The sequence below is a fragment of the Nerophis lumbriciformis genome, linkage group LG02, assembly GCF_033978685.3.
Source record: "Nerophis lumbriciformis linkage group LG02, RoL_Nlum_v2.1, whole genome shotgun sequence".
Taxonomy (NCBI): Eukaryota; Metazoa; Chordata; class Actinopteri; order Syngnathiformes; family Syngnathidae; genus Nerophis; species Nerophis lumbriciformis.
This window is the reverse complement of record NC_084549.2, coordinates 67,799,413-67,823,380: the sequence shown is the minus strand read 5'-3', so window position 1 is coordinate 67,823,380 and position 23,968 is coordinate 67,799,413. Positions and strand designations below refer to the sequence as shown.

General features: G+C 40.9%; 3 protein-coding genes across 4 annotated transcripts; 1 reads left to right on the top strand and 2 right to left on the bottom strand.

The window, feature by feature from the left end:
• The first annotated feature begins 542 nt into the window (after nt 1-542).
• On the top strand, nt 543-1,334 carry LOC133620913 (early growth response protein 2b). Its single transcript, XM_061982602.1, has one exon. It carries the CDS (start codon nt 543-545, stop codon nt 1,332-1,334), a length of 792 nt encoding a protein of 263 aa, XP_061838586.1.
• A 6,937-nt stretch (nt 1,335-8,271) lies between these two features.
• On the bottom strand, nt 8,272-10,249 carry adob (2-aminoethanethiol (cysteamine) dioxygenase b). Its single transcript, XM_061967704.1, has one exon. It carries the CDS (start codon nt 9,878-9,880, stop codon nt 9,176-9,178), a length of 705 nt encoding a protein of 234 aa, XP_061823688.1. The 5' UTR covers nt 9,881-10,249; the 3' UTR covers nt 8,272-9,175.
• Nucleotides 10,250-12,697: 2,448 nt separating this feature from the next.
• Nucleotides 12,698-23,248, bottom strand: znf365 (zinc finger protein 365). Of its 2 annotated transcripts, none has more exons than XM_061967683.1 (5): nt 22,368-23,248; nt 20,055-20,367; nt 17,217-17,388; nt 14,995-15,044; nt 12,698-13,494 (listed from the first exon to the last, which is right to left on the bottom strand). In XM_061967683.1, the coding sequence occupies exons 1-5, from the start codon at nt 22,885-22,887 to the stop codon at nt 13,296-13,298; spliced, it is 1,254 nt and encodes a 417-aa protein (XP_061823667.1). In that variant the 5' UTR covers nt 22,888-23,248; the 3' UTR covers nt 12,698-13,295. The 2 variants fall into 2 exon arrangements, with proteins under 2 accessions (XP_061823667.1, XP_061823676.1); XM_061967692.1 differs by having other exon boundaries at nt 14,995-15,041.
• Nucleotides 23,249-23,968: the final 720 nt, after the last annotated feature.

Here is a 23,968-nt window from a genome sequence, read left to right as displayed (position 1 = left end):
AAAAAAATTAATTCACATCCAAAATTGTCATTCTTGATCTTCCCGTCTCTAAATTGATTAATAATTTATATATTTATTTAAAAAAAATGTTTTTTATTGACTTTTGAAAATTATGAGTTGATTAAGAGCCGGGTAGACTTTGTAATAATGTTTTAGTTTTATAAGAATCCATTAAAAAAAAAATGTCTCCATGCAAACATTCTAACGTTCAAATTGTTTGGAAAAAAAATGTTTATTACCAAATAATTGCCAGAATCGATTCGTAAAGAGAATCGATTCTAAATGGAGAATCGGTATGTGATGGAATGGTTAGGTACCCAAAGATTGACACCGTGTAGTACCACGTGACCACACCATATTTGGTCAATGAGTCACCTTCCTCCTAACGAGCACACCTGGGCTCGACTCGTTCGCGTCCACGTTTGTCCTGCAAGAAAAGGTGAGATGATGAAAAGCTTGTCACGTGACCCACTTCTCCTCTGTCCAGGTGAGCTCGCGCGAGGAAGCGTCCGCGGCGCCCACGCAGGACGTCACCCCGCACCATGGCGCACGGCCCGCATGACGTCAGCCACATGTACGCACACCTCCACCCCGCCCCTTCCTACTCCTGCGGCGCCGACGTGTACCAGGACCCGTCGGCCGGGGGCTACCTGGCCACGCCCGCCTGCGGCGTGTCCTATCACGCCCCGCCCTCCTATAGCGCGGCGCCCAAAGCGGGCGTGGACGCGGCGCTGCACGCCGTCCCGCCCGAGTACGGCGGCGGCGGCGGCAGCGGCTTGTACCCGCAGTGCCAGAGGGACATCCAGGCGGCCTTCGCGGAGCGGAAGTCGGTAGCGTACGCGCTGGACTCTCTCTCCCTGCGCGGGGCGCCGCCGCTCACGCCCCTCAACACCATCAGGAATTTCACGCTACAGGGCGCGCCTTCCGCCGCCGCCGACGGCCCGCTCGCCGCCGCCGCCGCCTTCCCCGCCCACCCCGGCCTCCCGCTGCGGCCCATCCTGAGGCCGCGCAAGTACCCGAGCCGGCCCGGCAAGACGCCCGTGCACCAGCGGCCCTACGCGTGCCCGGCGGAGAGCTGCGAGCGCCGCTTCTCCAGGTCGGACGAGCTGAGCCGACACCTGCGCATCCACACCGGCCTCAAGCCCTTCCAGTGCCGCGTCTGCCTGCGCACCTTCAGCCGCAGCGACCACCTGACCACGCACCTGCGCACGCACACCGGCGAGAAGCCCTTCTCCTGCGACACCTGCGGCCGGAGGTTCGCCCGCAGCGACGAGCGGAGACGACACCTGAAGATACACCTGAGGCTCAAGGACAAGAAAGACCCCGCCCCTTGATGACGTCATCACCCCCAGGCAGGGAGTCAACGAGACACACGCACGCACACAGCGGGATGACGATTGCGTCCTTGCGGAAAGGGGAGGAGTCACACACTGGAGGCGGAGCCAATAACTCTTTTGTGTACTTGATTAAAACAAAGAGGAAAGTTTGTTGGATGAAGATGATGATTGATAAAAATAGACGGTGTGAGAATTTGTGCTTTTTATTGACTGTGTGTGAGGAGAATGTTTGTGTTTATGTACAACATGTTAGTTACATAGCAATAACACCTGTACAACATGTTAGTTACATAATAACACATGTAAAACATGTTAGTTACATAATAATCACATGGGTACAACATGTTAGTTACATAATAAGCACATGTGTTCAACATGTTGGTTACATAATAATAACATGTTAGTTACATAATAATCACGTGTGTACAACATGTTAGTTACATAATAATCACGTGTGTACAACATGTTAGTTACATAATAATCATATGTGTACAACATGTTAGTTACATAATAATCACAACATGTTAGTTACATAATAATCACATGTGTACAACAGGTTAGTTACATAATAATCACAACATGTTAGTTACATAATAATCACGTGTGTACAACATGTTAGTTACATAATAATCATGTGTGTACAACATGTTAGTTACATAATAATCATATGTGTACAACATGTTAGTTACATAATAATCACAACATGTTAGTTACATTATAATCACATGTGTACAACATGTTAGTTACATAATAATCATGTGTGTACAACATGTTAGTTACATAATAATCATATGTGTACAACATGTTAGTTACATAATAATCACAACATGTTAGTTACATAATAATCACATGTGTACAACATGTTAGTTACATAATAATCACAACATGTTAGTTACATTATAATCACAAGTGTACAACATGTTAGTTACAAAATAATCACAACATGTTAGTTACATAATAATCACGTGTGTACAACATGTTAGTTACATAATAATCATATGTGTACAACATGTTAGTTACATAATAATCACAACATGTTAGTTACATAATAATCACATGTGTACAACAGGTTAGTTACATAATAATCACAACATGTTAGTTACATAATAATCACGTGTGTACAACATGTTAGTTACATAATAATCATGTGTGTACAACATGTTAGTTACATAATAATCATATGTGTACAACATGTTAGTTACATAATAATCACAACATGCTAGTTACATTATAATCACATGTGTACAACATGTTAGTTACATAATAATCACAACATGTTAGTTACATAATAATCACACGTGTACAACATGTTAGTTACATAATAATCACACGTGTACAACATGTTAGTTACATAATAATCACAACATGTTAGTTACATTATAATCACAAGTGTACAACATGTTAGTTACATAATAATCACAACATGTTAGTTACATAATAATCACATGTGTACAACATGTTAGTTACATAATAATCACAGCATGTTAGTTACATAATAATCACACGTGTACAACATGTTAGTTACATAATAATCACAACATGTTAGTTACATAATAATCACATGTGTACAACATGTTAGTTACATAATAATCACAACATGTTAGTTACATAATAATCACATGTGTACAATATGTTAGTTACATAATAATCATATGTGTACAACATGTTAGTTACATAATAATCATATGTGTACAACATGTTAGTTACATAATAATCATATGTGTACAACATGTTAGTTACATAATAATCACATGTGTATAACATGCTAGTTACATAATAATCACACGTGTACAACATGTTAGTTACATAATAATCACACGTGTACAACATGTTAGTTACATAATAATCACGTGTACATGTTAGTTACATAATCATGTGTACAACATGTTAGTTACATAATAATCACATGTGTATGACATGTTAGTTACATAATAATTGTGTGTGTACATAATAATTACACATGTACATGTCAGTTACATAATCGCATGTGTACAAAGTTAGTACACAAAGTTTGTGAATAAATAGATATGATCAAAATAGTGTCAATCTCACAGAGATTCCCGAGCCATTTTGAGAGATTTTTGAGCTAGTGACGTAGAGGAGGAACCACAGATCCCTTCCCCATCAACAACAATGCTAATCAAGCAGACTTTGTGAGAGCCAACAACGATTACTTTTGGACAAATGATGATCCAGAACCTTATATTTTTGAGCCCGAACACAAAGAGGATGAGCAATAAGTTTTAGAAGCCAAGTGCTAAACGGATGTAGCTTTATTGTGACACTATAGCATTAGCAACATTGCTAGGTGCTAACATACAAAGTAACCATAATAAAACCAACACTTACTGTAATATTTCCACTCTCGCTGGGATGTCGACCGACGTAACGCTCACATAATTCTGTTTAAATGAAGATTCAATCGTAATCCTCACGAAGGGTTAAAATAAGTTTTTGTCTTTTTTGGCCATCTTAGGGGATGTGAAAGTGACGCAGCCTGTCGCTCCATGGCCACATTTGTCTACTAGCAGGTGAGAGATGCATTAATTATAATCTAGAATTTACTTTTAGCAAGTTTGAGACCAAGCAGAAGCAGCCGCCGGCTCGGTGAGTCAACAATAGCAGTATATGCTAGCATTAGCTCCCTGCTATCAATGCTACGCTAAAATAGTCTGTCTGCGTTAGCACTTATAATAACAATATCACTCAAATTGGGTTAATTTTCAGGTCACAACATGTAAATGGAGTATTGACACTTTCTGGACGTTTTAATGAGTAGAATGAGGGGACCCTCCATCTGTTGCCTCAATTGTTAGATATTTTATTTAACAATTTAGAATACATAACAAAATAAAAGCATATGTGTTCTTGTCTTACATAAGGATTGTGAATGATAAACAGCACATCTCTTTACAATGCTTGCATATTTCCAGTATGACTGCTCTAATAATATGGTCAGAGTGCAGAAGTGTTACTACACTGATGATGAATCTACGGAAATTACCGAAAATGTAAACATAGAGAAACCTGAGAAGAACTATTTTCTGCAGGTGTAGTGCTAGGAAATAACAGCTGTGTAACATTAATTTGCCCTGTTATTCTTATTTAACAATGGAAATGATTTTTTGCTATGCAGTAATTATTATCTAAATATTACATTGGTCAAAATCGATAATTATTATATTTTTTTATGACCTGTGGAAAATAAGGAGCAGGGTAAAAATATATTTTATTAGAAATGTAACCTTCCCCTAAATATAATCCCTCAGCTATAAAGGTAGAAAGGAAATATCAACACAAGCATGGAAAACACTAAAAAAACAATGTCAAAAAAATATTAAAATCACATTGAACACTTAATACGTTCTTAAAAATAAGGAATATGTAAGAAATGCTTCATAAAGTGTAAGGAAATAGTGCAAAGTGTGAAAATGTAAACTAGAACTATTTTCTGCAAGGGAATAATGGCTGTGTAACATTAATTTGCCCTGTTATTCTTATTTATTTATGGAAAGGGATTTTTGGTGTGCAGTAATTATTCAAATATTATTATGACATGGTCAAAATCAATAATTATTGTATTTTTTTATGACCTATGGAAAATAAGGAGCAAGATAAAAATATATTTTATTGTAAATGTAACTTCCGGTGATTATAATCCCTCAGCTATCAAGGCAGAAAGGAAATGTCAACACAAGCATGGAAAACATTTAATGCAAATAAAAAATAAAATCACATTAAACACTTTACAATAAGCTCTTAAAAATAAGCAATATGTAAGAAATGCTTCATAAAGTGTAAGAAAATAGTGCAAAGTGTGACAATGTAAACATAGAGAAACCTGGGAAGAACTATTTTTTTCCTGGTTTAGTGCTAGGAAATAACGGCTGTGTAACATTAATTTGCGTTGTTATTCTTATTTAACTATCGAAAGGAATTTTTGCTATGCAGTAATTAATTAAATATTATTATTACATTAGTCAACTCAAGATCGATAATTATTGGAATTTTTTATGACCTATGGTAAACAAGGAGCAGGATAAAAATATATTTTATTGGAACTATAACCTTCCCCTGATTATAATCCCTCAGCTATCAAGGCAGAAAGAAAATATCAACAGAAGCATGGAAAACACGGAGATGGTTTATCAGTAGGGGTGTAACGGTACGTGTATTTGTATTGAACCGTTTCGGTTCGGTTCGGAGGTGTACCGAACGAGTTTTCACACGAAAATATTAAGTAGCCGCCTCCGCTTCCTTCTGCCTCTGTTTCTGTCAGTACTCTACACCAGTGGTCCCCAACCACGGTCCGTGGACCGATTGGTACCGGGCCGCACAAGAAATAAAAAAATAAAAAATAAATATTTATTTTTTTTTTTTAATTGTTTTTATTAAATCAACATAAAAACACAATATATATATTATATATCAATATAGATCAATACAGTCCGTAAGCACACATGATTGTATTTCTTTATGACAAAAAAAATATATAATATTTTTTTTAATTAAAAAAATTAAATACATCATTAGTAATGCAGCAGCCTAGTTTTGAATGGCAGGGTCCCTGCTATCACATGTTGATAAAAATATAACAGTTACAAAATAAATCAACTACAGGCTTCCCAAATACTGTAATAAATTAAGCATGATGAGTTGACTTGAAACTGTTTAATGTTGCACTTTTTATAGAAGAAAAGTTTTGTCATTTTATTTAATCTGAGCAACAACTAGAGGCAGTTTAATGTTGATTAACGTGGGCAGCATTATTATAGTGTTCCCAATGTTAAAAGGATAAAGCCATTGTTTACAAATTTGGTAAATAAATAACCAAAAAATTTATATTTTGTTGTTTTCTTACTGCGGATGTTGTGGATCGTGGAGGGAATACTTCGAAGACCTCCTCAATCCTACCAGCACGTCTTCTTATGAGGAAGCAGGGCCTGGGGAATCTGTGGTGGGCTCTCCTATTTCTGGGGCGGAGGTTGCCGAGGTAGTTAAAAAGCTCCTCGGTGGCAAGGCCCCGGGGGTGGATGAGATCCGCCCGGAGTTCCTTAAGGCTCTGGATGTTGTGGGGCTGTCTTGGTTGACAAGACTCTGCAACATCGCGTGGACATCGGGGGCGGTACCTCTGGATTGGCAGACCGGGGTGGTGGTTCCTCTCTTTAAGAAGGGGAACCGGAGGGTGCGTTCCAACTATCGTGGGATCACACTCCTCAGCCTTCCCGGTAAGGTCTATTCAGGTGTACTGGAGAGGAGGCTACGCCGGATAGTCGAACCTCGGATTCAGGAGGAACAGTGTGGTTTTCGTCCTGGTCGTGGAACTGTGGACCAGTTCTATACTCTCGGCAGGGTCCTTGAGGGTGCATGGGAGTTTGCCCAACCAGTCTACATGTGCTTTGTGGACTTGGAGAAGGCATTCGACCGTGTACCCCGGGAAGTCCTATGGGGAGTGCTCAGAGAGTATGTGGTAACGGACTGTCTTATTGTGGCAGTTCGCTCCCTGTATAATCAGTGTCAGAGCTTGGTCCGCATTGCCGGCAGTAAGTCGGACACGTTTCCAGTGAGGGTTGGACTCCGCCAAGGCTGCCCTTTGTCACCGATTCTGTTCATAACCTTTATGGACAGAATTTCTAGGCGCAGTCAGGGCGTTGAGGGTATCTGGTTTGGTGGCTGCAGGATTAGGTCTCTGCTTTTTGCAGATGATGTGGTCCTGATGGCTTCCTCCAGCCAAGATCTTCAGCTCTCACTGGATCGGTTCGCAGCCGAGTGTGAAGCGACTGGGATGGGAATCAGCACCTCCAAGTCCGAGTCCATGGTTCTCTCCCGGAAAAGGGTGGAGTGCCATCTCCGGGTTGGGGAGGAGATCTTGCCCCAAGTGGAGGAGTTCAAGTACCTCGGAGTCTTGTTCACGAGTGGGGAAAGAGTGGATCGTGAGATCAACAGGCGGATCGGTGCGGCGTCTTCAGTAATGCGGACGCTGTATCGATCCGTTGTGGTGAAGAAGGAGCTGAGCCGGAAGGCAAAGCTCTCGATTTACCGGTCGATATACGTTCCCATCCTCACCTATGGTCATGAGCTTTGGGTCATGACCGAAAGGACAAGATCAGGGGTACAAGCGGCCGAAATGAGTTTCCTCCGCCGAGTGGCGGGGCTCTCCCTTAGAGATAGGGTGAGAAGCTCTGTCATTCGGGGGGAGCTCAAAGTAAAGCCGCTGCTCCTCCACATCGAGAGGAGCCAGATGAGGTGGTTCGGGCATCTGGTCAGGATGCCACCCGAACGCCTCCCTAGGAAGGTGTTTCGGGCACGTCCGACCGGTAGGAGGCCACGGGGAAGACCCAGGACACGCTTGGAAGACTATCTCGCCCGGCTGGCCTGGGAACGCCTCGGGATCCCCCGGGAGGAGCTGGACGAAGTGGCTGGGGAGAGGGAAGTCTGGGCTTCCCTGCTTAAGCTGCTGCCCCCGCGACCCGACCTCGGATAAGCGGAAGAAGATGGATGGATGGATGGATGGATGTTTTCTTACTGTACCGAAAATGAACCGAACCGTGACCTCTAAACCGAGGTACGTATCGAACCGAAATTTTTGTGTACCGTTACACCCCTATTTATCAGGTAAAATGAGTCAGCATATAAAGAGTATTTATGTCTGGTACTTTATCTACGTGCCTCCACTTCGACTACTGTCCGCCATGTTCAAGTTTTCAGCGCTTCCATGTGGAGTTAACTGACAAATATCCGAGCTTCACGCTACTTTGTATTTAAAATAGCAACAACGTAGGACGGGTGTGTAGTGTGTTACTACCAACCTCAGACTTTGCCACAGGAAGCTAACAAAGCTCGTCCACAAGAGCCGTCGGCTCACTCTCAGGACCACACCGCCCTCTAGCGTCCGGGAAGAGAACTACTAAAAAAGTACACAAAACTCCACATCCTCAGTCGGACTTGAATGGTGTTTATTAGCGCCACGTGGTAGCTACTTACAAACTCCTCATTCCTCGTCTTTCACACTGAAATGTTTGGAGGCGGTCACAGTGGAACTAGCAGCGTTGTGCAGGGGATAAAATGACAATCGGACAGCAGCAGTCGTCGCCATGTTGACGCTATTGTTATCCCGATCAGGGGTTCTCAAACCGTGGCACACCGATACGTCGATATGTAAAATTATATGTAAATTATCAAAAAACTTTCCGTTCTGAGTTCCCAATGAACAGACAAGAGGCTGTTTTTGTTGCACCAAGCAAAGGCTTGGAAAATTCCATTGTGTACGATGGGAGGAGACGGGAGGGGGGTTATCTATTGTCATCCAAGACCTGCCCAAGCTGAAGCCAGGACCAGCCCAAGCCAGAGGCATCTTTTTCTTTTGTTTTCAATGTGACCAAAAACAAGAGCTGTTTACATGCCCCCCATTCCTTTGGAAGCAGATGTTGTTGTGTAAACAGGGAGTGTCCAAATAAAGGAGACGTAACCCTTTTTCGTCAGAGCGTGGGTGACACTGTAAGAAGTTATAGGTCGACACGTTTCTCCTCAATTGAGCAAGATTGAATTCTGCCTGTTTGATTCTTTGCTTCTTGTCTTGTTTAATAGATGTCACCAGTTTGGACCTGACGCATGGAGTTACTAATGAATACTTAGACCTGCTACGCTACTGCGTTTTAATGTTGGGCGAGCCAAGCGGTACTTGGTGAACAAAGTTTGAGAACCGCTGATCGACATGGCCAAAGTTCATCAAATACTACAAAGAGATGGCGTTAGATCATATCAAACACAGTCCGCACGTGGGTCACCTGACACGCCGGGTCAGTCCTTGGTGACGTCACCCTGCGTGCGCCCCCGGGTCAGAGGCGTACCTCGGGGCCCGGGTAGGGCTCGGTTCCGCACCAGAAGCTGACGGGCTGCGAGATCTCCATCAGCCACACCTCCCGGCTCTGCGGGTCCCCGAGCTCCGCCTCGGGCAGCACCCGGTAGTAGTGGCAGTCCCTCCCGTCGTCCGGGTCGTAGGGCGGGGCTAGGATGTCAACGAAGGCGGCGGGGCCGTCCACCGCGTCGATCTGGTGCAGGTTGTCCCGCTCGGGGGCCAGCAGGCACGGCTCGCTGTCCTGCGTGTACTCGCCCCTGGAGCGCGGCAGGCAGCGCCGCAGCGCGCCCCCTGGCGGCGGGGAGGAGGACTCCAGCCGGTCGTAGCAGCTGATGCGCACCTTGCCGTACATGACTCTGAGCAGGCCGTGCATGCCCGGGTGGTCGTGCAGGGGGATGCAGGCGCCGCTCTTCAGCAGGAACACGCCCATGCTGAAGTGCTCCGTCTCGCAGATGTGCATGTACGTGACCGGCGGCGCCCCGCGCGGAGGGGGCGCGGCGGGCGGCGCGAGATGCAGGTCGGCGGCGCGCACCTCGCTCATGAGACCGTGCAGCTTGTCGTGGTTCTCCGCGAAGCACTTGGCGGCCTGTGCGCCGAGCCCCGGCGGGCTCCGGAAGGTGGCGAGGGCCTGCCGTGCGATCCTCTGCACGATGGAAGTCATCATGGCGTCTTCTCTGGGCCTCATAGCGACGGTGCAGCTAGCGCCCAAGATCGCGTGTTTAAGGAGTGACGCCTCACTCCGGCGTCCTCGCGCCAAAGTCACGCTATCGCATCACTCAGTGAAAATGTGGGCACTAAATATGAAAGTGAAAATTAAATAGAGACATATTAGTTTGTTTTGTCCTAACTACAAACTAATGGCCCTTGTGCTACTTCCGGATTCTTAAAAAGAAGTCAGAGTGAGACATCTTTTCCGTTGCTCGTTGTTTTGGTTCCGGAAGTGCTCAGCAACTTCCGCTCGTCACGTGACCGCACCGCCGTTTTAAACGTTACACCTTTGCACGCTAAATATATAAGTAGACATGACGTCTGCGTGACGTACACACCGAGAAATACGTGACCGACTCGCGTTTAATACGCTTTTAAAGTAATTGACGGCAAGCTACCGTGCCGCTTAGCATTGTGGGGTATGTAGTCATTTTGTGTTGCTCGTCACGTGAACACACCTTATTTCTTTGTTGGTTTAAGCTTTACAATTTTGATCAGTAAATATAAAAGTAGACACGAAGTGGTGTGAATTACACGCTGATAAATATATGACATATTATGTTTGATACGCTTCAAAGCAGTTGGCGGCAAGCTACCGTGCCGCTTAGCATTGTGGGGTATGTAGTCCTTTTTTGTTGCTCGGTGCAGCGGCTTCCGCTCGTCACGTGAACACATCTTATTTCTTTGTTGGTTTAAGCTTTACAACTTTGTCAGTAAATGTAAAAGTAGACACGAAGTGGTGTGAATTACACGCTGATAAATATATGACATTTTATGTTTGATACGCTTCAAAGTAGTTGGCGGCAAGCTACCTTGCCGCTTAGCATTGTGGGGTATGTAGTCCTTTCTGTTGCTCGGCGCAGCGGCTTCCGCTGGTCACGTAGACACACATTCGTTGTTTGTTGGTTTAAACTTTAAAAATGTGTCAGTAAATTTAAAAGTAGACACAAAGTGGTGTGAATTACACGCCGATAAACATATGACAGGTTGTTTGATACGCTTCAAAGCAGTTGGCGCAAAAGCTTGCCGCCTGGCATTGTGGGATATGTAGTCCTCTCACAGCTGGCTGCCATGGCTGACAGGTAAATAACAGAAAAGTAGCCTGCTTTAACTGTTGGTTTTTGTGACGTTTGAGCTTCAAAAGTACACGTTCAGACATATTTAACTTGCGAATGAACAACATGGTTGAAATAGAGTGTATTGTGTGACCAATTTGTAGCCTGAAGAACCTCACAATTATCTTTATCTTCCCCACTTTTAATGACATTCAACTTGAAGTACATTAAAGCACCGCTCACAATGTTTTTAAATAACACACTGTAAGGTAGTCTTTTGGTGCCATGTTGTTTAATATAAGATGGAAGAGTGAAGGCACAAAACTAGAGTACGTCACCATGACAACATCTTCCAAGTTTCAACACTTTCACAGCATCACGCCAGGAATAAATGCAAAAAAAACAAAAAACCCATTATGGTTGTCTCTTCCTTCTTGCTCACAGAAGAACAAGATGTCCCGACACAACGCCAGGCTTCATGCAGTGGCGTCCTACACCTTGCGACACGATGGGACGCTATACCACCCAGCACAGCTACAAAATGTCATCAAAGAGGTGAAAACATCTCAGCAGATCATAACCATGCAAACAGGATATGACGTCACAACGTTTGCAATGTCCGTGACCTTTGACCTGCTCGTGACACGTTTCGCTTCTCCAGAAAGTTTGTAGAAAAATAATGCTACATGTTTTGCGTCCTACACAGCGAGGAGCGCTACAAAACGAACAAATGTGTCACACCTGTTACCAGGTGTGACACAGGTGCTAACACGTCACCAAGCTGCTGCTATGCACGCAACACAACAGTAAACTGTCATTCCAGTGGAAATTGTTTGGCTAAAACGCACAACACCTGACAGCATTATCATTATTATTATTATTACTCCTATTGAGACTTTGTTGACACACGGCCTACAAATAATATTTATTTACATGTGGTACAGTTACACTCAAATATAAGTACAGGGTGCCCCTAAAGTCTGGACATATAATAGAAGGATACCAAAAAAAGCAACCTTTGATTCAAATAATTACAAATAAAAAATACACTAGTTATCTAAAAATAATAAATAATACAAAAATAAACTATATGATACAATGTAATTGTTTATATAATATATATAATAATTCAAAAAATGATCATTTATGGAGGTAGATTTTTGTGTCTTTTTATGCAAACAAAAAAATTATTTCCAACCCCAAAACATTTATCTAAAAATTACATATTTTAAAACAAAAAATGGATTTGAAAAAAACATATTTTCAACCAAAAAAAGATTACAAATCATATTTTGATGACAAACCATTTTTTGGGGTTACAAATATTTTCTTTTTTCCTGAAAAAAAAAAATACTATGTATATTTGCAACCCCAAAAATGGATTTTAAATTAACATCAAAAAATGGGTTTGGAAAATATATATATATATTTTCAATCAAAAAAAGATTACAAATCATATTTTGGTTATAAGCCAATATATGTTAGACTTAGATTTAGACAAACTTTAATGATCCACAAGGGAAATTGAAGTCACATGTTGAGCCAATATAGGATTTGGGTTGCAAATAAAATATTTTTAAAAATTAAATAAAAATTGAAACTCAAAAAATTGTATTTAAAATCATGATATTTTGAAACAAAAAATACAATAAATATTTTGTATTAGCCGTATTTTGGTTGCGACCATTTTTTTTCTGAAAAAAAATAAATATATATATATATATATGTAACCAAAAATATATTTGCAGCAAATGCCTTTTTATGTTTAAACACATAAATTTGCATTTGAAATATATATTTTTTGCAAATATATTTTTTTGGTTGCAAATCTTTTTATCAAATTTGCAACTCAGAAAAGTTGATTTTAAATCAAGATATTTTAAAACAAAAAATGGATTTGAAAAAATAAATATGTATATATTTTTTAACCCCAAAAAATAAATGGTATTTTGGTTACAACCATTTTTTTGGGAAAAAAAAAAAAAAAAGATATTTGCAGCGAAGGCCTTTTTTTGTTTGAACATAAAGTATATGGGGGACGGGTTCCTGGTTCAATCCCCACCTTCTACCAACCTCAACACATCCTTGCTCTTGCTGGAAATAGTGTCAAAGCGCTTTGAGTACCTTGAAGGTAGAAAAGCGCCATACAAGTATAACCCATTTACCATTTACCATATGTACAGTATTTGCATTTCAAATATTTTTTGTTTGCAAATCCATTTTTTGGGTTGCATAAAAGGACACAAAAGTCTTTCCTTAATAACGGTGTTAGACTTGCGGGACAGCCTGTTACAAACTCATTCAATCTTCTGTTGCAAACGTCGCTGCAGGTGATTTCTACGCCTCGTACCCTGCCGACCGCCGCCGCTGGTTCCAGATGTCGTCTCGGTGTTCGGGCCGGCAGAAGAGCCTGGACGAGCGGGCCAGACGCTCACGCTGCTCCCACTCTGGGTCTCGCCCTCCGGACGGCCGCCGGAGAGGAGGAGGAGTGGTGTTGCCGTGGAGACCGGACGAGGAGAGCTGACCTCCTGCTGACCTGAGGGTAATACAAGTATTTGTATGTAGAACATAACATAATCATAAGAAGATGCCTCGTTTGATAGTTTAATCACTAAAATAAGCATCACACTTATTTATCTTGATATTCTCTAAAATATCCACCAGCAACTGCCATAAAAGTATGATGATTATACCCTGCTGAGCCGCCATGTTTTCAAACACTTCCAGCCCCTAAGCAATCATTGGACGAGATTCCTGTTGGCCCCGCCCACTGACTTTGACGGATCAAAGAAATTCAGGAAGCATTGACACACATTTTCATGAAATAATTCAATTAGTTATGAAATAATTCAATAACTCATTAAATCATGAAATAATTAAATACATAATTAAATTATATTACTTAAATCGTGAAATAATAAAACACAGAATAATGAATTAAATCATTGAATTGTGAAATATTTAAATAAATAAGAATTGAAATAATTAAATGCATAATAAAATCATTACCTTAAGTGTGAAATAATTAAAACACGGAACAATGAATTAAACCATGAAATAAATCATTAAACTCTGAAATATTTTAATCATTAAGTATTGCAATAATTAAATACATAATTAAATCATTACCTAAATCGTGAAATAATTAAAACACGGAATAATGATTTACATCATAAAATAAATCATTACATTTTGAAATATTTAAATGAATAAGAATTTAAATAATTAAATGCAAAATAAAATCATTACCTAAAGTGTGAAATAATAAAACACGGAATAATGAATTAAACCATGAACTAAATCATTAAACTCTGAAATATTTAAATAATTAAGCATTGCAATAATTAAATCATTACCTCAATCGTGAAATAATGAACACGGAATAATGATTTACATCATTAAATAAATCATTAAATTGTGAAATATTTTAATAATTAAGTATTGAAATAATCAAATCATTACCTGAATTGTGAAATAATTAACACAGAATAATGAATTAAATCATGAAATAAATCAGTAAATTGTGAAGCATTTCAATATTTAAGTATTTAAATAATTAGTTACCTAAATTGTGAAATAATTAACACAGAATTAGGATTTAAATCATGAAATAAATCATTAAATTGTGAAATATTTCAATAATTAAATACATAGTTTATAAACTTACATAAACTGTGAAATTAAAACACAGAATAATGAATTAAATCGTGAAATATTTAAACAATTAAGTATTATCATAATTAAATACATATTTAAATAATTACCTAAATTGTGAAATAATTAACTGAATCATGAAATAAATCCTTGAATTGTGAAATAATTATTTAAATAATTGAATGTTGAAATAAATCATTAAGTTGTGAAATGACTAAGTGAGACATTTAATATCACAGTGATGTGATGACATGAATGATGAATGAATGAGACATGTAGTTAGTCATTGATGTGATGGAGGTCTGCAATGCTGGTCATGTGACCTCAACAAACATCAAGAGTTGTGATTGGCTGGTCTCTGAGCCAATCAGCAGAAGCTCACCTGCTTTTTGTCATCCTGTGATGGCCGCGCTCACTCGGCTGCTGCTGCTGAGGAGAGGCACAGGTCAAAGGTCAGATGTGCACAGGTCATGTCGGGCTGCATAATTCATCACAATTTGGTTTCCATTTTGTTACAATCGTCAAAATATCGTAGCGGAAAAATCAAACCAATAATTTTGATGCTCGGCGCCATCTTGGAAGTATGCTGGCTTGGATAGACCCTGGGCCAGACGTTCAGAGCGCAGATAGTTATTTGACTTGTTGTTCATTCATTACACATTTATATCTGCTGTTGTTTGAAATTATATTTAAAGTAGAAAAATCGTGTTATTAACTGTGATTTCAATACCAACCCAAATAATCCTGATCATTATTTTTGCCATAATGGTCCGACCCTGGTGCAGTGTGTGTGTGTGTGTGTTCTTGTATTCCAACCCTTCTTGAGACATCAACAAGGAAAAGTACCTTCCATATGAGGAGGTGTAAACAAGTGATGACATAAATCATGGTCCCAATACGGAAAACCATTGCATCTAATAGAGAATGTCTCATTTGCACCCCTGGTGGTGAAATATATCAAAATGAGGGTGGTCCCAAAAAGGAGGGATTTTTCAAATTGACTGTGTGTCGCTTTTAAAAGTGCTCCCCCTCTGGTCAACATATGTAATAACAAGTGTGTGTAAGAAATTGAAATGCGCCCCCTTTGGCTAAAACTAATTAAAAAAATAAAAATAATAATAATATATATATATATATATATATATATATATATATATATATATATATATATATATATATATATATATATGTATAAAGAGACATACTGTAATAACTTGAAATAAATAATGAAGATTAAAAACCAACTAGATGAGGCAATTCCTGATGGAATTGGGTGTGAATGCTCCAATGCTGAAGTTGAACTGAAATGCTGACAGAATGTAGTATGAATGTAAGAATAGTTTGAATGTTGAAGAGTTTGAATTTCCAGGAAAAACGGAATTTGGTTTGGAACTTGGGAAAGTGTTAGTTGGATGAGTGGAATGTGTTGATGTTGGAATGGTTTGAATAGGTTGAAAAATGGTTAAATGTGTGAATTGTGGGAGTTTAAAAAATGGACAATTCATTTTGAATGGGGAAAATATCCCTGAAAACTGGGAACTCTTGAAAATCTGGGATTTTTTTTTTTTAATTGTTGAAGGAGAACACACAATTTTGAACAGGCTGAATATTTTGGAGTTGGAACAGTTTGAATCGGATGAATAATGTGGGAGTTGTGGAACTTTTAAAAATGTCCCACTCATTTCAGTGGGAATTTCACGGAAATTTGGGATTTTTTGGAAAATGCTTGAATGTCCCGAATGAGTTGAAATGGTTGGTGTTGGAATTTTTCAAATCGGTCGAGAAATGTTGAAGTGGTAACATTTTTAATTGAGAAATTGTATTAAGGAATTCCTGGAAGTTCGGGAAAACCGAAACTATTTCCAGTTAAAAAAAAAAACTTTGTTTTTTGTCCTGATTAAGAGGAATGTTTCGACGGTGGAACGGTTGAAGTGGGTTGAAAAATGTGGAAGGAGTAGTCGCCAGAAAAAAGGGTTTGAAAAAACGGGAATTCCTGGAATTTTTTTTAACTTGGGAAAATAATAGTTTGAATGAGCAAGATGAGTGGAAAATGTTAAAGGTGGAATGGTTTGAATAGGTTGAAAAATTTGGAAATGGTGGAAGTTTGAAAGATGGCCCGGAAAACCTGGAATTCTGGGAAATCTGGGAATTTGTCAAGGGAAAGCCTGTGATTCCCGAATAGGCTGAACAGTTTGTAGTTGGAAGAATTTGAATTGGGTGAAAAATCTGGAGAAGAAAAAGAAGAAGTTGAAGAAGTTTAATAAATAGATGCATTTTGGTGTAGAAAACCATGTGTGAGTGTTTTTTGAGAGCATTCACACAATAATACATAACAAATGTGAAAAATAAATAATTAACTAAAATGCTTACCTTTTTTTATATGTGCATAGTATGTATATATTATTAATGTTGTAAATACAAATCTTTATATATCTAGAAAGAGTGGTCCTAAAGAGAGGCATTTTTCTCAGGTCTCAAGAAGATACAAATACAAGAAAGTGTGTGTGTGTGTGTGTGTGTGTGTGTGTGTGTGTGTGTGTGTGTGTGTGTGTGTGTGTGTGTGTGTGTGTGTGTGTGTGTGTGTGTGTGTGTGTGTGTGTATACCGTGCACTGATGGCGCTGAGGCGGGCTGCTGTTGACCTGGTAGTACTCCAGCAGCCTCTCGGCCAGGGCGATGCGTCTCAGCAGGTTCTCGATGAAGCACTGGATCCTCACCTTGCCGCTGGTCTCCTGGCGGGCGGCGGCCTCCAGAAACTTCTGGATGGTGATGACCTGCCTGCACACACACACACACACACATATATTATTGTATTTGTTACCTTTTTGAGACGTGAGAAAATGCCTGCCTCTTTAGGATCACCCTTTCTACATATATAAAGATTTGTATTTACTACATTAATATATACATACTATGCAAATATTAAAAGATAAGCTTTTAGTAAGAAATTATTATTTTTTTGATTGTAATTGGTTTTTAATCTTCATTATTTCAAGTTATTACAGTATGTCTCTATTCTCTCTATTTTTTAGTTTCTTATGAATTTTGGCCAAAGGGGGCGCATTTCAATTTCTTACACACACTTGTTATTACCGTATTTTCCGCACTATAAGGCGCACCGGATTATTAGCCGCACCTTCTATGAATTACATATTTCATAATTTTGTCCACCAATAAGCCGCCCCGGACTATAAGCCGCGCCTACGCTGCGCTAAAGTGAATGTCAAAAAAACGCTGCGCTAAAGTAAATGTCAAAAAAACAGTCAGATAGTTCAGTCAAACTTTAATAATATATTGAAAACCAGCGTTCTAACAACTCTGTCCCAAAATGTACGCAAATGTGCAATCACAAACATAGTAAAATTCAAAATGGTGTAGAGCAAAAGCAACATAATGTTGCTCGAACGTTAATGTCACAACACACAAAATAAACATAGCGCTCACCTTCTGAAGTTATTCTTCATTCGTAAATCCTTCGAATTCTTCGTCTTCGGTGTCCGAATTGAAAAGTTGCGCAAGCGTGGGATCCAAAAATGGCCGGCTCCGTCTCGTGTGTTCGCCTTCGGAGCTGTGTGAAAAAAGCCACCCGGCCTCTTCGCGTAAACTTCCCTTAACCACTCGCTCATCTTTTCTTCATCCATCCATCCCTTCGAGTTAGCTTTTATGATGACGCCGGCTGGAAAGGTCTCTTTTGGCAAGGTCTTCCTTTTGAATATCACCATGGGTGGAAGTTAGCATGGCAAGCTAGAACCACAGTGAAGGATGACTTCTCATTCCCTGTGGTGCGAATATTCACCGTACGTGCTCCCGTTCCACAGTGCGGTTCACAGGAATATCAGTTGCTGTGAAATACGGTAGTAATCCGTGTGCGGATGGAGAGATTGCGTCTTTTTATGAACCGGATCCTTGTCGCTTTGTAGGAGCCATTTTGTGGTCTTTACAGATGTAAACAGGAAATGAAACGTACGGTGATATCCGCGTGTTTTTTCTTCTTCTTCCGGGGGCGGGTAGAAGAAGAAGCGCTTCCTGTTCTATGGGGGCGGGTGCTTTCCTTGGCGGTTGCTTGCGTAGAAGAAGAAGCGCTTCCTGTTCTACCGGGAAAAAAGATGGCGGCTGTTTACCGAAGTTGCGAGATCGAAACTTTATGAAAATGAATCGTAATAAAGCGCACCGGGTTATAAGGCGCACTGTCAGCTTTTGAGAAAAATTGTGGTTTTTAGGTGCGCCTTATAGTGCGGAAAATACGGTACATATGTTGACCAGAGGGGGAGCACTTCAAATTTTTACACACACTTATTACATATGTTGACCAGAGGGGGAGCACTTTTAAAACCGACACACAGTCAATTTGAAAAATCCCTCCTTTCTGGGACCACCCTCATTTTGATAGATGTCACCGCCAGGGGTGCAAATGAGACATTCTCTATTAGATGCAATGGTTTTCCATATTGGGACCATGATTTATGTCATCACTTGTTCACACCTCCTCATATGGGAGGTACTTTTCCTTGTTGATGTCTCAAGAAGGGTAGAAATACAAGAACAAACACGCACGCACACGCACACTCTTGTATTTGCTACCTTCTTGAGACCTGAAAAATGCCTACCTCTTTAGGACCAGCCTTTCTAGATATATAACGATTTGTATTTACAACATTAATAATATATACATACTATGTAGGTACAATAAAGGTAAGCTTTTAGTTATTTTGTTTGTAATTAGTTTTTAATAATCATTATTTACTTCAAGTTATTACAGTATGTCTCTATATACATATATTTGTTACATTTTTGTATTCATTTTTGCCAAAGGGGGCGCATTTCAAATTTTTACACACACTTGTTATTTCATATGTTGACCAGAGGGGGAGCACTTTTAAAACTGACACAGTCAATTTGAAAAATCCCTCCTTTTTGGGACCACCCTAAGGTTGATAGATTTCACCACTAGGGGGTGCAAGTGAGATCTCTATTTTTTGTTTGTTGTAATGTGCTTAAGGCCGATGAGTCAAGGACCACAGATGGCCCCTGTGCCGCACTTTGGGCAACCCAGCTGTAGAAGCTAAATGTTCATCCTATGGTCACATATGGGACGCGGGTTGTCTTATAACAGCACCGGAAGTCGTAAAATCAGCTGTTCACCTGGCGGGTTTTTTCGGGAGTCGGAAGTCCTTCTTTAGCTTGTTTGATCATATATTGCTGCCTTTGCACCTGTCAATGTTTACTTTTGTATGCACATTAAATCAACAAAAAAATCCTGACTTTGGAGCAATGTTCACGGACCATGATTTATGTCCTAACTTGTTCACCGCTCCTCATATGGTTCCTTGTTGATGTCTCAAGAAGGGTAGAAATACAAGAACACACACACACACACACACACACACACACACACACACACACACACACACACACACACACACACACACACACACACACGTTACCTCTCCCGTCGCTCCAGCTCGTTCTCTGAAGCGCTGATCTGCTCCTTGAGCGCGGCGATGACCATGACCGCCACGTCCACCTGCCGGCTGAGCGAGCGCTCCCTGTCGGCCACTTCCTGTCTCTCCTGGGACAGGTTGCGCGAGTGGGCGCGCTCGCACAGCAGCTGCGTGTCGGTGCGAGCCAGCTCCGTGCTGACCAGGGCCAGCCGCCGCTGCACGCCGCCGTCGGCGGCACGCAGCATGCCGGCCAGGCGCCGCCGCACCGCGGCCGAGGCCGCCGCCGCCACATCTGAGCCGGAGGAAGCACGCCGCCCTGGCGGGGGAGCCAACCATTGTTACCAGGGATCGATCAGGTCGATTATCAGCACCAATGTTTGTCATTTTGATAAATGTCGGCATTTTTTTTACAACTACAACAGCAAATACAATGCACACACAATAAATACCAGTATTTACTATTTAATTCATAGTTACAAAGAAATAAAATAAAGATTGTTAGCATGCTAACTTTTTTTTTAAAGCTAAATTTACATGCATACCTTTCCTAGTCATATGACTTGGTACTTAACACATGCTAATGTTAGCATGCTAACTTTTTTTTAGCTAAATTTATATGCATATACTTCATAGTCATGTAACTTAGTACATGACATGCTAATGTTAACATGCTAACTTTTTTTTTTTTTTTGCAAAATTTACATGCATACCCTTTATAGTCATACGACTTGGTACTTGACATATGCTAATGTTAACATGCTAACTTTTTTTTTTTAAGCTAAATTTACATGCATACGCTTCATAGTCATATGACTTGGTACTTGACACACGCTAATGTTAACATGCTAACTTTTTTTTTAGCTGCAAAATTAGCAAAAATCCCAGCATACTAGCATTAGCATGCTAAATAGTAGCATTTATATATATATATATATATATATATATATATATAAAATTCACACTGTAGGTGTATACCTGCAAAATTTGCTAGAAAGCTTGCAAACTAACGTTAGCATGCTAAATAGTAGCATTTGTAATGTAACAAAATATTTCACGTTGAGGTGTACACCTGCAAAATTAGCTAAAAAGCCAGCATACTAAGGTTAGCATGCTAAATAGTAGCATTTGTTAAGTAACAAAATATTTCACGCTGAGGTCTACGCCTGCAAAGCTAGCTAAAAAGCCAGCATATTAGCATTAGCATGCTAAATAGTAGCATTTTTCAAGCAACAAAATATTTCACGCCAAGTTGTACCCCTGCAAAATTAGCGAAAAAGACAGCATACTAGCATTAGCATGCTAAATAGTAGCATTTGTAATGTAATAAAATAGTTCACGTTGAGGTGTACACCTGCAAAATTAGCTAAAAAGTCAGCATACTAAATAGTAGCATTTGTTAAGTAACAAAATATTTCACGCTGAGGTGTACACCTGCAAAGCTAGCTAAAAAGCCATCATATTAGCATTAGCATGCTAAATAGTAGCATTTTTCAAGCAACAAAATATTTCACGCCAAGTTGTACCCCTGCAAAATTAGCTAAAAAGACAGCATACTAGCATTAGCATGCTAAATAGTAGCATTTGTAATGTAATAAAATAGTTCACGTTGAGGTGTACACCTGCAAAATTAGCTAAAAAGTCAGCATACTAAATAGTAGCATTTGTTAAGTGACAAAATATTTCACGCTGAGGTGTACACCTGCAAAGCTAGCTAAAAAGCCAGCATATTAGCATTAGCATGCTAAATAGTAGCATTTTTCAAGCAACAAAATATTTCACGCCAAGTTGTACCCCTGCAAAATTAGCTAAAAAGACAGCATACTAGCATTAGCATGCTAATAGTAGCATTTGTTAAGTAACAAAATATTTCACACTGAGGTATTTACCTGCAAAATTAGCAAAAAATTCAGTTTACTAGCGTTAGCATGCTAAATAGTAGCATTTTCAAGTAACAAAATATTTGACACTGAGGTGTATACCTGCAAAATTAGCTAAAAAGCTAGCATACTTGCAGCCGATCCAGGTTCGATCCCCGCTTCCGCCATCCTAGTCACTGCCGTTGTGTCCTCGGGCAAGACACTTTACCCACCTGCTCCCAGTGCCACCCACACTGGTTTAAATGTAAATTAGATATTGGGTTTCACTATGTAAAGCGCTTTGAGTCACTTGAGAAAAAGCGCTATATAAATGTAATTCACTTCACATACTAATATTAGAATGCTAACGGTTAAAAAATGAGCTATGAACCACAAATATGGATTATCGGCCCCATGGACTAATAATTGTATCAATATCAGTATCGGTATGGATCTGTACCTGAGCTGGGATCACCCGGCAGGTCCCAGTTGCAGTCCAGGTCAGGGTCTGTCTTCAGAGCGTTCAACTTCTCCGAGAACATGTCCTCCTCCTCCTCCTCCTCGGCCCCGCCCACTTCCTCCTCCTGCGCCTGCGTGCCCACGCCCACACTGTGGGTCCGCCTCCTGGCGGAGGTGTAGGGCAGCACGAAGGCGCCGTCCCGGCTGTCGCTCAGCGAGCGCACGTGAGGCGGCCGCCCGGCGCCGCGCTGACCCCCGCGGGCCGGCAGACTCATGTCCTGCCAGGACGCGGCGGCGGCGGCGCTCAGCGAGTCCGGCGGGAGTTTCCCGGTGATGCTGAAGCCGCCGTCGCCGCCCGTGGCGTAGGCGTGTCGGTACTCCAGGTGGGCGTACAGCGCGTTCATGCTGTGGAAGCGCTCGTGCTCGCCGCAGCGCGGGCAGCTTAAGAAGAAGAGGTCACGCGGCGGCGCGGACTCGGAGAGAAAGGAGGCGGAGCCTCGGGAGCACAACTTTTGCTGCATGGCCGCCTCTTTAGTGCACACCTGTCTGCTTACCTGCCAGCGAACATCTTGTGTCGGGCGTCCAGTGACGTCACTCAACCAGCATCTCAACTAACTGACGAGCCTCGTGCGCGCGCACTCAATTTAGGCGGGAGCGTGTGCACGCGCGGGTAACAGGTCAATCACGCACGTTAGCCACGGATGCTAGCTAGCGAGCTAGCGCCGATCGATCGATCGATTGGGGAAAAAAACAACGTCGAACCGACGTGAACGCGCTTACCGCGCGTCAAGGGCAGGTTCAGCGTGCGTGTGAAGACGACGCGACGCGCACACGCACGACCCCCGCGGCCAGCGTGATGTCACGCAGGACACGCCGACAGCCCGCGTCCAGCCGACAAGCAGCAGAGCACTTCCGGTTGGCGCTTTCAAAATACAGCATATCCGCTGACGATTGGCTTTACAAAACTAAATTTAATAAAAAGTTTAAACCGGCATTACTGGTTGACGCTTTCAAAATAAAGCATATCCGTAGATGATTTTCTTCATAAAACTAATGATTGATTGATTGAATTGATTGATTTAAACTTTTATTAGTAGATTGCACAGTACAGTACATATTCCGTACAATTGACCACTAAATGGTAACACCCCAATAAGTTTTTCAACTTGTTTAAGTTGGGGTACACATTAATCAATGTTAGCAAATATGTTAGACAAGGGACAAGCGGTATAAAATGGATGGATGGATGGATGGATGTATCACTGATGGACGTTTTCAAAATAAAGCAGATCAGTGATGATAAAATGTTAGTTAGACATCACTGGTTGACACCTTCAAAATAAAGCATTTCAGTGAGGATTTTTTTTCCATAAAACTAATGATAAAATGTTAGCAAACATGTTCGACATCACTGGTGGACGTTTTCAAAATAAAGCATATCAGTGAGGATTTTCTTTACGGAACTATCCATCCATCCATTTCCTACCGCTTGTCCTTTTCGGGGTGGATAAATATTAGCTAGACATCACTGTTTGACACCTTCAAAATAAAGTATATCAGTGATTTTTTTCATAAAACTAATGATAAAATGTTAGCAAACAT

Coding starts and splice junctions, on each gene's coding strand:
- LOC133620913 (XM_061982602.1), top strand. CDS start 543: ATGGCGCACGGCCCGCATGACGTCAGCCACATGTACGCACACCTCCAC.
- adob (XM_061967704.1), bottom strand. CDS start 9,880: ATGAGGCCCAGAGAAGACGCCATGATGACTTCCATCGTGCAGAGGATC.
- znf365 (XM_061967683.1), bottom strand. CDS start 22,887: ATGCAGCAAAAGTTGTGCTCCCGAGGCTCCGCCTCCTTTCTCTCCGAG. Junction 20,368..22,367: donor GCCGGGTGATCCCAGCTCAG/GTACAGATCCAT, acceptor CTCCCCCGCCAG/GGCGGCGTGCTTCCTCCGGC. Junction 13,495..14,994: donor CACAGGATGACAAAAAGCAG/GTGAGCTTCTGC, acceptor TATTACCCTCAG/GTCAGCAGGAGGTCAGCTCT.